At 35.7% G+C, this 15,284-nt stretch overlaps 1 protein-coding gene across 3 annotated transcripts in view; it reads left to right on the top strand.

The window, feature by feature from the left end:
• Window positions 1–15,284, top strand: part of LOC107695547 (exocyst complex component 6) — a 58,614-nt gene that overhangs the window by 36,963 nt on the left and 6,367 nt on the right. For 2 of the 3 annotated variants that reach the window (XM_016495523.1, XM_016495522.1), the window contains exons 16-20: window positions 3,865–3,976; window positions 4,054–4,188; window positions 5,370–5,549; window positions 9,694–9,835; window positions 12,097–12,170. In XM_016495523.1, the coding sequence (XP_016351009.1) occupies window positions 3,865–3,976; window positions 4,054–4,188; window positions 5,370–5,549; window positions 9,694–9,835; window positions 12,097–12,170 (643 nt within the window). Of the gene's footprint in view, window positions 1–3,864; window positions 3,977–4,053; window positions 4,189–5,369; window positions 5,550–6,170; window positions 6,201–9,693; window positions 9,836–12,096; window positions 12,171–15,284 lie in introns of all 3 variants that reach the window. The other variant, XM_016495520.1, reaches the window with a different exon arrangement.

Below are 15,284 nucleotides of genomic sequence, written 5' to 3'. Positions count from 1 at the left end.
CCAAATATTGTCCTATCCTAACAAACCATGCATCAATGGAAAGCTTATTTATTCAGCTTTCAGATGATGTATCAATGAATAAAATGAGATTTATACCCTTATGACTGGTTTTGTGGTCCAGGGTCACATATGCTGTCGGCATTCAGCAAATATACATTATATGTTATATCTCAGAAATATTTAATGCCACATATCCTGCAAACTTATTGAATCCAACTTTTAGATCCTCTAAAGTATGTAATGTGCCATATTCAGTGTATACTGTATATAAAAAATTTAGAGAAAATAGGATTTACTGTACACACTAGGGGTGGAACGGTTCAACTTACTCACGGTTCGGTTTGTATCAAGCTGACGCCGGTTTCACCGCACGTGCTTTTATGCTCCTGGTCACTACGTCACCCCGCCCGTGACGTCTCGCCCATCCATTGGACTGATTACACATGTGATTCAGAGCGTGGTCACGCTGGAGGCGTTCCCATAGCATTTCGACGCAGCGTCTCGTTCCCTTCAGGGAACCATGGTTACATACGTAACCTGGAGATGTTTTCAGGTACAGAAATTGAATAAAGTAATGAAATGTAAAACAGCATTGCATATTTGACTCTATAAATTAAAGATTAATCTTTATTAAAGTTACAAAAGCTATTCAATCAAGAGCAGTGGATGATTTCTTTGTTGTTGCTGTTTGATTAATATTAAGAAAGTGCTGTCACTTTAAGAGAATGCACTGATACAGTACGGTCAGCCGACTATGTCTGCTATAGGATACTTACCAAGATTTTGCATTTTTGTGTGAATTTGCCCATTTAAACATAATACTTCAGAGAAAACGTAATATTTGCATGCGTTCTGAGTCGCGGGTTGCGTGCTTCGGATGAGCGCACACACAAATCTTCTCACTGTACGCGCGAGCTCGCGTCCTCTGGCTCTTAAATGTTTAAACTGGCAAAGCTCAAATGAGTTTAGCTTAAACACAGATATCAACGCGTGCTGTTCAGGTCTCACCTGTGCGCGCACACTATCAGCACCCGGGTGATGACGGAATAAATGACTGCTCATATTCCAGCATATGGCATTTGCATTGAAAAAGAGTGAATGTTTTTTTTTTCATCGCTGTTGTTGTAATGTATTGGGAAGCCAGAATGCGCATCCATCAACAGAAACATATATTAGCCGAACCCTGTTTGTTTTTCTTGTTATTTATAGCAAACCACATTACAGATGCATTGTCAGATTTAAGTAGAATTGCGGTCCTAGCGCGTGCCGAACCGTGTGTGGAGAACTGTACGGTTCGATTTTTTTCCGCGAACCGTTCCACCCCTAGTACACACAGACTAGATTTTTTAAAGTTCAAATAATTTTTTCCATTTTCAAATAATTTCTAATTTAGTAAATATTATGTTAAATGTAAATTTCACTGCAACATGTTATTTACTTTTTACTTTTACTTTTTATTTATCTTAATAGTGTCATCTTTCAAATATTTTTCTTCATATTGAAACACATTTTGAATTCATTTCTGATTTAGTAAATGTTATGTCAAATAAATAGAAACGTCGTTTCAACCTGTTATTATCTATAAATTGAATAGAGTGATATCAAATATCAAATCAATTTTTCATATTGATTCCTTTTCAAATGAATTCTAATTTTGCAGAAATGATGAAAAAGAAATATACGTTTGCAAAATGTGTTATTTACTTTTTTTGAATTTAATAGTGTGATATCGTATCCACTTTTTTTCCCCCCATAGTGATTAATTTTCAAATTATTTCTAGTTTAGAAATCATTTCAGAAATCAGTCTAATACACTGATGGATATTCTTTCCCCGAAAGCCATTTTGGCCAATTAATTGAAATAATTAGTGCCTTGTATGGTGTCAGAATAGTCTCAGAATTAATATATTTACTAAATGTGATTCATAAGTGAACAACATGATTCACAAATGCAACTGTAAGTGTTTATTAGACAATATTATGTAAAATAAATTTAATTGCAGCATTTGTTATTGTTTAAATTGAATGGATGAGGAAAAAAAATTAACTTAAATGATTTTAGCAAATGGCTGCAATATAACAAAGAGTGAAAAATTTAAGGGGGTCTGAATACTTTCCGTACCCACTGTATATTGGCTGTCAAAAAATGCATATCGCATCGGTGCAGTGGCCAAGCCAGCGCTCGCCCAGACATTTCCACAGACTACCAGCCAAACTGCTTTTGCTTTGAGCAGCTAGAAGAGTGTGAGGAGACCCACATGAGGCTGTCAGAGCACTTATGATCTAACATAGTCTTTTCCCCTCCTGTCCCTCTGCTAATCAATGCAAACAACTGCAGATTTCACACTCCTCTCTAATGGTTTCTTTGTTATTTAAGCAAGCGATAATGAGCGACCTCTGCACCTCTTCATGGAGCGTTTCCCACCTGATCACTCTCTCCTAATCAACACCTCACACTGAGACACACCGTCCCCAACCGCAAAATCAACACCAACCAGCAGTGTCCTGTAAACACTCACACCTTACAAGTGTGCTTGGCAGCAGTAGGGCTAGCTGTGGACCCAGTCAGTACTAATGAGTGCAGACAGCAAGCATGCTATGAATGGTTAAAGAGATAGTACACCCAAAAAATTGAAATTCTGTCATCATTTACTCACCAAGTGTTTTTGTCCATACAATGAAAGTCAAAGGGGTCCAATGTTGTCCAATGCAAAATTATTTTGCGTTCCGGAAAAGAAAGATAATTTTGGGGGCATAATGTACCAAAAGTAGAGATGCAAAAAAATTTTTTTACGTTTCTTAGTGGCTCAGTTGTTTTCAAAACAATGTAGCTTTCCGCTAACAAGCTAATTTTTCTGGCAAATAGCACAATAACTGCCACACTGCTACACTGTTTTTGATTTTTTTTTCTCTCTTGCTCAAGTAATGTCATGTTACATGTCTTCTTGGCAAATAAATAAATGGACATGAAATATTGTTCTGAATTAAAATTACTTATGACTTAAAAGCTAGCATAGCATAGGAAATAGGTGACTTGGTACAAATTTTTTTGTCATTATATACAACATTGTTCAACAGAAGAATGCAACTGACCAATCAGAATCATGTATTCCACATATCTGTAATAAATTGAAATAAGTATAGTCATTCTATAATTTAAAAGGTAAATGTCATGTCTATTGATGATAATACATTTTTCCCAAAAATCTGCTTTATAAAAATCATAATTTATCCAAGGGAAAGCATATTATAATCTCACACAAATACTTTGTGCATCCTGTGGTTCATTCTTGAAATAGCCATGATGTCCCTTAAATGACATCCTGTTAAATGAAAATTTAATTTAAAAAAAAGCTATAGTGAACATTATCTATATTTAAATGTTCTTTAAAGTCTAAATAATCCAGAAAAAACAAGTGTTTTTGAAATTCAGTTTAAATGTTCTTTAAAAAGTGTTATTTTCTTGTCAGGAGTCAAGGAGTATAATAATTGACCGTCAATTCTGTTGAGTTCATTGTTATGGTGTGCAATATTTTTTAATGATTGCACTTAAATAAATAATCAGAATTAAGGTTGACCTGGTCAAGAAAATAATGTGGTTGTCCAGACAAAGCATTTTTTATGATCATTTAACCTTCTATGTATCAGAGGAAATTTGAGTATGTATGTGCATGAGCTATCTGTGCAATAGCTAACTTGTCCTGTCGACTGTTACTTGTATATAATATAAAATATATAATCTGAAACAAATAGTATTTTTATTGAGAAAGCATATTGTCTTTTTTGATGTGAAATGTACTCCTAATTTTTGTATGAGACATAATTAAAAATATAAGCATATTTCTTGGTTAACTTTTATTTCAGCTCAACTGAGATTGACGACATGCTCCGTAAATCCACCAACCTGCTGCTGACGAGGACGCTGAGCAGCTGCTTACAAAATCTCATCAAAAAGCCACACATAGGATTAACTGAGGTAACGTTAATGTGACGAACCACCTCATTCTGTCTGCGAAGCTCAGTTCGAAAATCTGTTTCTGTTATGTTTTTCAGCTAGTTCAAATTATCATCAACACCACCCATTTAGAGCACGCGTGTAAATACCTGGAGGATTTTATCACCAACATCACCAATGTTTCCCCGGAAACAGTTCATACCACAAGACTCTACGGGCTTTCCACCTTCAAGGTAAAAGTCATTCACAGACATGTTCTTTAATTACACATTTCACTCGGCTGTACAACCGCCATGGGCACACTATGATCAGAGATCAGCCGACTGGAGCGGTTCCCTCAGAGTAAAGCTGTCATCGACAGCACAGGACAGGAGCCGCCTCAGGCTTCACCAACTCCATACAGAGCTTGTTTTGATGCCACTTTGTTAAATGTATCTAAACAGAGGTATTATCGGGTAGCCTCTTTCTGAGTCATTAAACATGCAGCAGCATGTTAGCATTGCTCAAGTTTGATTACAATGCATTCACCCCCACCTCTTTCCACATTTTGTTGTTTTACAATGTGAAATTGCATTTGATAAGGATTTTTTTTAACCATTTAAGATCCACCACGTTTACCATTTGATATGCATAAAAAATATTTTTAACTGTAGCATGAAATGTTAGCATAGATGACAGAGATGTTATCGGGTGACCTCTTTTTCAGTCATTAAACACTCAGAAGCATGGTTGCATTGCTCAAGTTTAAATACAATGCATTGCATAAGTATTAACCCCCGCCCTTTTTCGCATTTTGTTGTTCTTGGATCTTGGAATTGCATTTGATAGATAATTATTACCATTTGAGATCCGCAAAATTTTTACCATCTGATGTCCATGCAAATTATGTTTGATTGTTGCATGAATATTTAGTGGTTGCAACATTTATTGCTTCAATTGGAAATTGATTGCCAGTGCAACCAGGAATTTTCCACGTTTTGCTGTTTTTGAATCTTGATTTGCATTTGATAGGAAATTCTTAACATGTAATATGCAAAAAATGCTTGTCATTTGATATGCATGTGAATATATTTGATTGTAGTGTGAAAAATAACAGACATGCATTAGTTGCAAAATTTGTTTCAGTGCTGTTTAAATGCATCCCAGGTTTCAATTGGCAATTGGTTGTACCAGTGTTTGTACACTTCTGGAGGAAGGAATTTTCCAAATGTTGTTGTTTTACAACTTGGAATTGCATTTGATAGGGAAATTTTACTTTTCATTTTTTTATTTAATTTGCATGAGAAGTTGGCAGCAGAAAAAAAGCAGACATTTATTGGATGCAACATTTATTGTTTCAATACATCCCAGGAATCATTTAGCATTTGGTTGCACACTTCTGGAAAAATTTGAATGCATGGTTTGCTATTTTTAGGACGCCAGACACGCAGCCGAAGGAGAAATATACACCAAACTCAACCAGAAGATTGATGAATTCATTCAGCTGGCTGATTATGAATGGGGCATGGCAGAGTCGGATGGCAGGGCCAGCGGCTACCTCATGGACCTCATTAACTTCCTGCGTAGCACCTTCCAGGTCTTCACGCACCTTCCGGTAAGTTCCACACCATCCTATTCATACGCAGTCTCGCCATGATTTTGTGATCATTCTTCACCCGTGGGTTCATGAAATGTGTGTTATTGCATGTGTGGTGTCAATCAGTGTTGCATTTATAGGTGTTTAGTTGGTCACACCTTGGCGGAAGTTCTAGGAGCCCTTCAGAATAATACATTTTCTAGATTATGCCCCTCTTTTGACTTTCCACTGTTAGGTGTAAATCAATATGTAAGTGCACAGGAATGTTGTGTTTGGTGTTATAGGTGTCATTACACAAACATAAGACGTCCGTTCCCAAAACCAAACAAATCTCTGTCCATTCCTGTACATAATCAACACTGATAACTCCCAACCCATCCATTCACTGAGAATGATACAGCTTGCTTGCGTTTCTCTTCAGCTGCCCTGTCCTCTTAAACAAATTACTTTAACCTCCAGTTTAAGTTGGTTATGCTTTGGTTTCTCAACAGTGTAACATCTTTCCTATAAGTGAATGTATTCTTCGATTTATTTTCTGCCAGGCATGCTTGGTTTTCTGATTTTCCTTTGTCTGTCCATTTATTATCGCTATACTTTCTTTCCCTGTCCGTGTTTTATTTTCTTGGTGTTTCCACTCAGAATAACAACAATGATCATGCTGCAATGTCGGTAAGTAGACTCTCTTCGAACCCTAGAGGAGGAAGAGAAAATTAATTTACAAGCAAAAAAAAGAAAAAAAAGAAAGACATTAAAACTGCATGTTCATGTCAGCTCTGTGGACTTGCTGCCAGTCTTGTTTTGCTTCCCTTTTCACATGTAATGCAGAATGTAAACCAGATCGATTGGCATGCTGCCCCTGATTGTCTGACCACGCAGAACACGCGTGCCATTCTTATGAGATTCCCTAGCACTAGTCACAAGCATTTAAAGGGACAATTCACCCAAAAATAAAATTCTCTCACCTCATGTCATTCCAAACCTGTGTGACTGACTGACTTTCTTCAGATCATTTCACATTGTTTCATTTTAATTTTTGGGTGATCTATCTCTTAAATAGTCTCAATAATGAGTGTCTCTCAATTCAGAATGCTGCTTTATTAATGCTGCATAATGACACATTCTTTCTAATCTACTACCTAGTTGCAGTATACAGTAGCATACAGCAGTATGTCATTGTATGTCAAGTATACTCAGATGTTACATAATCTGTATGTTAGCGCAGCTAACTCACTTCACACCAGTTCATTTTATATAAGCTGACTTAGTATAAACAGGCCATTAAAAATTGTGTTGGTTGAAAGAGATGTGAGCACAAAAAAGGGTTTTAGAACATAACCATTCAGCTCATGTTTTAATGAAACCTGCACATTTTTCTAACATAATGGGATGAGACAAAAGGGAAGCCATTTTTATTAATCGCTATTTCCGGTTCGGTTTGTATTTCTGGTGTTGTGATGTGTCCCTCCCTCAGTCAGAACTCACTGGCCCAATAGTCCACTTCACATCAGTGTTATTTTAGTATCATGGAGAAACTGTTATAGTTGATATTAATATTTTGAATTAGTTTTTATTTTTATATTTTTATAAGTTAAAGTTTTAGTAATTTAGTAATCAAATTAAACTAATTGAAACCGAGAAATGTTGCCTTGGAAGCTAGATGGTGAAAATATCAAAAAATATTTTTTAATATATATTTTTTGATATTCCCATTAATAATCATTTTATTTCAAGTAACAATTTTATTTTATTTTTTTTTTTATTAAATATAATAACCTGTGCCTCTTGCCTGGTTAGGACTTATATTTGTGGTGCAACATTTACATTTTTTTTTTTTTTGTGCGTGTGTGTTTGTGCAAAGTAGTTACATTTATATATAAGCATCTTTTTAAGAGTGGAATAGAAATTAAAAAATTTTTGTGTCTCAGAGCATCTCAAAGATTTTTAAATGTGATGAATTTTTAGGGGGCTGCTTTTATAGTCCTGATTTTCTAAATATTTTGTTATTTCTAGAAATAAAATGTCCATGCATTCTGAACTTATTGGCTTTGTGTTTTTTAATTATGCATATGCTTGTTAAACAGGATTGGTTGTTCAGTGTGGTGCTGGAGTGTTTTATGTTGCTTACAGATGAAATAAGTGAAACATGTAGTCTTGTTTATAGCAAACTGTGATGTGTCTAATGGATATCAACACTGATAACATGATAATGACAGGGGTGTTCTTTTGCGAAGAGTTTTGTTTGCTTTTTTTTTTTTGCTTTGGATAGAATAATCAAATGTAATTGTTTATTAATTTCTTTGCTAGTTGTCAGCATGTACTGGTGGAGCAGCTGTTGCATGAGTTTTGTGTGTTTTCGAGTGTTTAGTGTCTGGTATTGCCAGGTTTAACTGGTCTTTTACCTTTTTCCTCTTTACAGCCCTGCTCCTTATGAGCGTGTCGGCTTGCATGAACGTCTGCTGTAGATATGAGACTAGATGTTACCGTGTGTTTGTGTCTGAATTGAAATCCATCAAATTGTGGATTTTCAAGAGCTGTAAACCTTTGTCATCTCCATTTTGCGTCATTACTTCCACTGATTTAGATTTTAGGTGTTAAGGATGGTTTTATAAATTATGGTTACATATTTGGAAGTGAATCAACATACACTTCCAAAATGATCTCTGTGCTTATTACTTTCATACATTCACCCAAAAGTAGTTCACATTTTCTGTCATTATTTACTCACCCTCATGTTGCTCCAAACCCATATGTTTTTCTGTCCTCGGTGGAACAATAAAGAGGACTTTTTTAAAGAATAACCAGGCTGAACTTTTATAAATTCATTGAATGTGAATGGTGACTGGAGCTGCTAAGTTCTAAAATGACACAAAAAGCAACTAGAATTTCAGTCTGTTCATCATACAAAGCTAAATTATGATATAAGACAGTCCAGCAGATCAGAAGACTTAAAATATAGAGTATGAATCATATGGACCACTTATATTCTCTTTTTTAGTTTAGTTTAGTTTTTTAGACCCATTCACATTCACTTTAAATATATGGAAGTGAGCACTCATGCTACAGTGAACAAAATGATTTTACAAAATCTCGGGGAAAAAAGATTATTGTAGTGTTTTTATTTACTATTTCAGTATTTCTACATCAATCTTTCATGTTTCATTCAGTGTGTTCCTTGCTGTTTCTTTGTAATCTTTAGTGAAATTTTTTTTAAAGTAAATCCTACACCAAATGTTTTTCTGTGTGTGTATATATATATATATATATATATATATATCAGTCCCACCTGGATTTTGCTTTTTTTTTTTCTCTTCCAGATTTGTGCAGCCTAAAATGACCGAATTTGCTGTGTCTTTTCTCAAAATTTGCTGCGATATTTACATTTTTATGTTGTTTTGCAGTAGGATGCGCGTTAAATATCGCATGCGATTTATCGTGCAGCCCTATTTTGCAGTGAAAACACACCAATGATCATGATGTACTTTTGTAATTAGTGTTGGTGTTGGTTACAGTAAGATTACAATAAGCTGTTAATACTTTTATGCATAATTACTGAATTACTATGGTTCTGGTTTCACATGTACAAAGCAGTGGTGACACCAGCATAGAAATACTCATAATTCTGCTTTGCTGAAAATACAGACACAATAGCTTGCACATTGTCACTGTGTCACAGAATCATTATGTAATCATTGACACTGATTATATACTATGCATTTAAAATTGTATAAAATTATATTTCATGTTTTTACAATTTAACAATTATATTGTCTATGATTTATATTGTCTGAAATATTAAAAAACTGCATATTCAGTAAAATAATGTTCTTATTTAAAATCTAATCTTAGTTACTGGAGAAATCAGGCATTATGCAGACAATACACATTGATCCATTAGTTTGGACTCTGAATGTTTTTTTTTAGCTAATTTTTTATAAGAATAATACATAAGAAAAAATTCATATGGACTTGGAGCAACATTTTAGGGTGAAACTGCTATTCTAAACTAGCCATTGCTTTATGTTCATAGAGTGGCACAGACCCTGATACTAACTTTGGTACTATGAATTCGTTAAGATATTGAGATAGAAAAGCACTGATGCCGTGTGTGGCTGAGGACATCTGTAGTAATGGTTTGTTGGTGTGTTTGTGTGCCGTTCCTCAGGGTAAGGTGGCGCAGACGGCGTGTATGTCTTCCTGTAAACACCTGGCCACATCACTGATGCAGATGCTGCTGGATACTGAGCTCAAACAGATCAGCATGGGAGCCATTCAGCAGTTTAACCTGGACGTTATGCAGTGTGAACGTGAGTAGTGCGTCTTTGATAATTTAACAATTGCATATTTGCAATGCCACCTCCTTGTTAATTTCAATAGTCCACCCAGTAATGAAGCTTCTGTCATTAATGATCACCCTCTTGTCGTTTTTACATTGTTCGAAAAAGAGATTGGCGATAAAAATAAAGGCAGCTGTGGTTGCCAAAACGTTACCATAAAAGATACAGTAGCAACATTTCAGGTTTTAGGGATTAACCTTAAATTATAAAGTAAATAATACATATATTTCATTACCTGATATAATGTTAATATACCAACCCACTTAAATACTAAAACCTGTTTTGTACCTTTATAATACACTGAAAATTAAAAAAAAAAAAAAACACAGGAGGTAAAGAGAAAGCCAAAGCTCATCAGCAAGCTGAAGTAAATATTAATATGCACACTGTGTCATACACACAAATACAAAACACCATCATGTTAACACACGACACATGCAGTAAACATTAATTTGATATCATAAGATGTAACATAAAAACCATCAAATGTGAAGTATCCCACAGGGATTTCTGGCAATGTCAATTTACGTTTTTTCACTGTAAATTATAAGATGATTTGTTCTTTTTCTCTTCCAAAAACTAAAGTATTGTACTGTAAAATTACATAAAATATCCCATTAGATTTATTTACATTTTTCACTGTGTAGACTAAAAGAACCTTTAACCAAACAGGCTTTTACAGTAGCATTTCTACTGTCTTAACCATTAAAATTATGATACTTTTTACAGTGTAGACCCTGTAAACTATAACAGTGGTCCATATGCTGTATTTTAAGTTTTCTGAAGCCATACAGTAGCTTTGTAAGCGAAGTATAAAATAATAGTCATCATTTATTGAATGCATCTTATCTGTTGTAAATCATTAATTAATTAATTCAATCAATCAAGAGTTTATTGTCATATGTACAGGAAACACAGTTACACTATGCAATGAAATTCTTACTCTGTGAATCCTCAAGCAGCCAGAGACATACAAATAACCACAAAGACATATTATGAAGTTACTAGACCTTTTAGAAAATATGTCCATTCTGAAAGTTTGAGCATTACCATAAACCATTTCAAAGCGGAATATGACTAATGCACTAATAGATAGGCATGTCAGGATTATGCTCTGTGAAACGCAGCATGACGGTAGATGCATTCATGCAGCAGGTATTATTGATATTATCAGGTGTTCTCAGAAGCAGTTATCTGAATTACACTCTTTCAAGGAACGTTCCTGATTACCCGCACTCCACCTGCTCTTGGAAATCCACACCTGCTCTGATGTGAGCTGATATGAAACAGTTTAGAGCAGCATTAATCGCTTATCCATTTGAACATTCATTCATCTTACATGTGCTGCATTTGTATGCATTACCCACCCGTATAAGGATATAGTTTATAGTTCTACCAAAAATGAAAATGCTGTTTCGAAGCCATATGACAAAACTGTTGTGTGTGGAACACAAAAGGAGATGGAGGGCCGGTGTCCTGCAGAGTTTAGCTACACCTTGCCTTAACACACCTGACTGGAAGTTTCTAGTATGCCTAGTAGAAACTTGGTTAGCTGGTTCAGGTGTGTTTAATTAGGGTTGGAGCTAAACTCTGCAGGACACCGGCCCTCCAGGGCTGAGTTTGGAGACCCCTAGTTATGATCATCTGGTCTTAGAAAACCATAGATGCAGTGAGTGAGTTAGTCTTGATTTTCTGATTTTGGAAAAATGTAGGTCTAGATCAGTTAGTTAAATAGTTAGTTTTGATAATCTGGTTTTGGACAGCCATAGATAGTTAGTTAGGAAGAGCATCCTGCTTAAAACCTGTGCCAAATCCCTGTATGGATCATTCCTGTACGACCACTAATGGGAGCAGCCGCAGGAGAGAGTGAGTAAGTTAGTTAGTTGGTTAGGTAGGTAAGTATTTTTGATCATCTGGTTTTGGAAAACAGCGAGTCAAGTTTCAAATATACAGCAACACAAACTTGCTGTATATATTTGTCTGAACTGAGTTTGGGGGATGTAACTTAAATGTTTTAGGACAGCTTAGTGTTCGAAATTTTAGTCTCAGAAATGTAATAATAATAATAAAAAATAGTAGATCAGTATGTTGGCTTTATCAAGCAACATGGTATATGGTTAATGTTAACAAAAAACAGGGTAACAAAAATGCTTTGTAAAGATTATTCAAGAGTTTGAACAATTAGTTCAACTAATTGTTTTTTAAATAGTATTTTCCTCTTCTTTTCGCAGTGTTTGCCAGTTCAGAGCCCGTGCCAGGATTCCAGGGGGACACGCTGCAGTTGGCCTTCATTGACCTCCGACAGGTACAGACCTCTCTGCAGACATGACTATTCTTGATCCACAGTCCCTGTGAGTGGAGCTGAAGGGAAGGGTGGAGAACATACAGCATTAACAGGCACTAATGGATTATCCCAACCTGAACATGCTTACCTTCAGGAGGGGAAATCACTTAGTCGCAGTGGGGTTCATTATGCTATCAGGATTTCTTTCTTCGTTTGGTCCTGTTTTTTGTGCTGCTTGAAGTTTGAACTTTTAATCTGGGCCTGAGGTGCTTAAGGTGTAAAACCGAGGTCATGTCAAGGTTTCTTCTACAAAGGTATGTCATATAAGGAAGTATTATTAGGGTGTGGAGTTAATAATACTCTGTTTAAAATCCATTTGGTTTCTAATACCTCTTTTTATGTTCAGCAGAAAGCTGAAAGTGTCTTCAAATCACACATGCTGCAGTATTACTTAAAATTGTTCAGCACGCTGTTGAAGAAAAATTACATTTCTGTCATCATTTACTCACCCTTTTGTCCTGACTTTATTTGTGTAGAACACAAGCTGTGTTTTCAAGATGTCCTGGCTGCTCTATTCCAAGTAATAAAAAATCAAAGGGGACTGGGACTGTCCAGCTCTTAAAGGGATAGTTCACCCAAAAATGAAAATCCTCATGTCGTTTCAGACCTGTATAACTTGTTTTCTTCTGGAGAACACAAAAGAAGATAGTTTAGAAGAATGTTGGTAACCAAACAGTTATAGTGACCATTGACTTCCACTGTAAAGCATGAAATATCTTCTCAAAATATCTTTATAAAGAATCATAAAAGTAGACCATATGACTTAATTAGATGCCATTAACTTCAGGTTTTGATTACAAAGTATGCAAATTTTGATTCCCATTTAAAGGGATAGTTCACCCAAAAATGAAAATTACCCCATGATTTACTCACTTTCTTCTTTCAGATAAATACAATCGGAGTTATATTAATAAATGTCCAATCTTAATAATGGCACTGAATGGGGGTCGAGATTTTGAAGCCCAATAAAGTGCATCCATCCATCATAAAAAGTGCTCCACACAGCTCCGGGGGGTTAATAAAGGCCTTCTTAAGTGAATCGATGCGTTTGTATAAGAAAAAGATACATATTTAAAACTTTAGAAACTCTAATCTCTAGCTTCCGCTAACTGTCATACGCTCGTTCACGAGAGACTGGCGTTCCAGCGGATGACTTCCTTCAAAATCTCATGCTTCAAAATCTCGATCACCATTCACTGCCATTATTAAGCTTGGAAGAGCCAGGACATTTTTTTATATAACTCTGATTGTATTCGTCTGAAAGAAGAAAGTCATATACACCTAGGATGGCTTGAGGGTGAGTAAATCATGGGGTAATTTTCATTTTTTGGTGAGCTACCCCTTTAAATCTCTATCTCACATAATGCTATTATATGACTTCAAAGGTCTTGAAATATAGTACACAATTTATATACAATACATTAATGATACTTTTATGATGCTTTTTTGGTTCTTGACAGCCCAAGTCCTTATTTACATTCATTATAAAGAGTAAACAGACACTACTACATAATTTTTGCATTCCCATTTGCTTCAGTAGCAAAAGGAAAAATCCATAATAGCATTTCTATGACTCTCCAAAAGAGCTAAAAAAAACTGGAGAGATTGATTACAGTTGTCAGAAAAGAGTAAGTTGTCAAATTTGCAGTTACTCCCGTCGGCTGTTGTAGAAACACTCATGCAGCTGTGTTAACTAGTTTTCTGTTTAATCAAAATATGTTATAACTGTACATAAATAAATAAAAAATAGAAAATACTAGTAAATGTGGACTTGCATCATCACAGTCCGTGAAATGGGTCCATTCTTCAGAAATTCACCTTTGGTATTCCACAGAAGAAAAGGAAGTGATAGAGTTTGGAATGACATGAGGGTGAGTAAATGATGACAGAATTTTATTTTTGGGTGCAATTTCAAACCACATGCTGAATCACATACACCATCTGTTCATGGGAAATGAAGAAACACGCAGCTCTGGCTTTATCTGCGTGCCACGCACCGGTCGGGGTGGCGTCTCTCACCGTGTCACGACTGCGACCGCTCGCCAAGACCTCTCGATTACCATTAGTGTGACGCCGCTTTGATCCTCACCTGGTTTCTTGGAGGATTTGATGACCGCTTCTCTCAAGTGCTCTCAGTGAGCTCTGGCTCCAATTCAGGCAGAGCGAGCTCGGACAAGGTCAGAGATAAGGAGAGTGGAGTGCTGGCCATCAGAATTTACCTATTCACCCCAATCCCCTGTGTAGATAACCTTCCCATCATGCATTACAACGCAGAGCTCTTATCGCAGTCCTACGTGGAGTAGATGCTTTTTTTTGGAGCATGTACCAACACCAAATAGAGAGGTCACAGTCTCCCTGCCAATCACGCAGCAGTTAATGGAGTGGCTCTTGTTTACTCTGTTGTGTTTTAAACGTTTTAAATTCTTGTTATCTGTTAGGTGATACTGTGCAGGACTGCAGATACTTGTACTAATACTGGTAAAAATTCATTTGTTCACATCACTTAAGAGAAACTTAAATGTCTGAAGGCACATTTCTGAACATGGCAAGTTTTCCTGTGTTCTTCACTTTCACCAGCATTGCGAGTAAGTATCTAAAAGTAGCGATGCTGCTAACTTGACTCCTTTTTTTTCAGTAGTATGACAATAGATCAGTTGTTCTCGGTAATACAGCTTTTCCAGTAGCTACTTTTTGCAACAATTAGCAATTAAAACAACAGTTAAAACATGAAAAAAATTGCTTTGTTGCAAACTTAGGCAATAATGTCCTTATTGTTTCTTATATAGCATTAATTTAGGTATTCAGTTCTTTCTTTCTTTTTTACTTTTACTTATATACTGTATGGTTTGAGCTACATGAATGCTTCATCATTAACACTACCATTCAAAACTTTGGGGTCGGTGAATTTTTTAAAGGGGTCATATGATGCGATTTCAATTTTTCCTTTCTCTTTGAAGTGTTACAAGCTCTTGGTGCATAAAGAAGATCTGTAAAGTTGCAAAGACTAAAGTCTCAAACCCAAAGAGATATTTTTTATAAAAGTTAAGAGTCAACCACATGTGGTTGCCGCAAGCC

This window comes from Sinocyclocheilus anshuiensis, unplaced genomic scaffold (assembly GCF_001515605.1).
Source record: "Sinocyclocheilus anshuiensis isolate Anshui unplaced genomic scaffold, SAMN03320099.WGS_v1.1 scaffold466, whole genome shotgun sequence".
Taxonomy (NCBI): domain Eukaryota; kingdom Metazoa; phylum Chordata; class Actinopteri; order Cypriniformes; family Cyprinidae; genus Sinocyclocheilus; species Sinocyclocheilus anshuiensis.
This window is presented reverse-complemented; position numbering and strand designations above follow the sequence as displayed.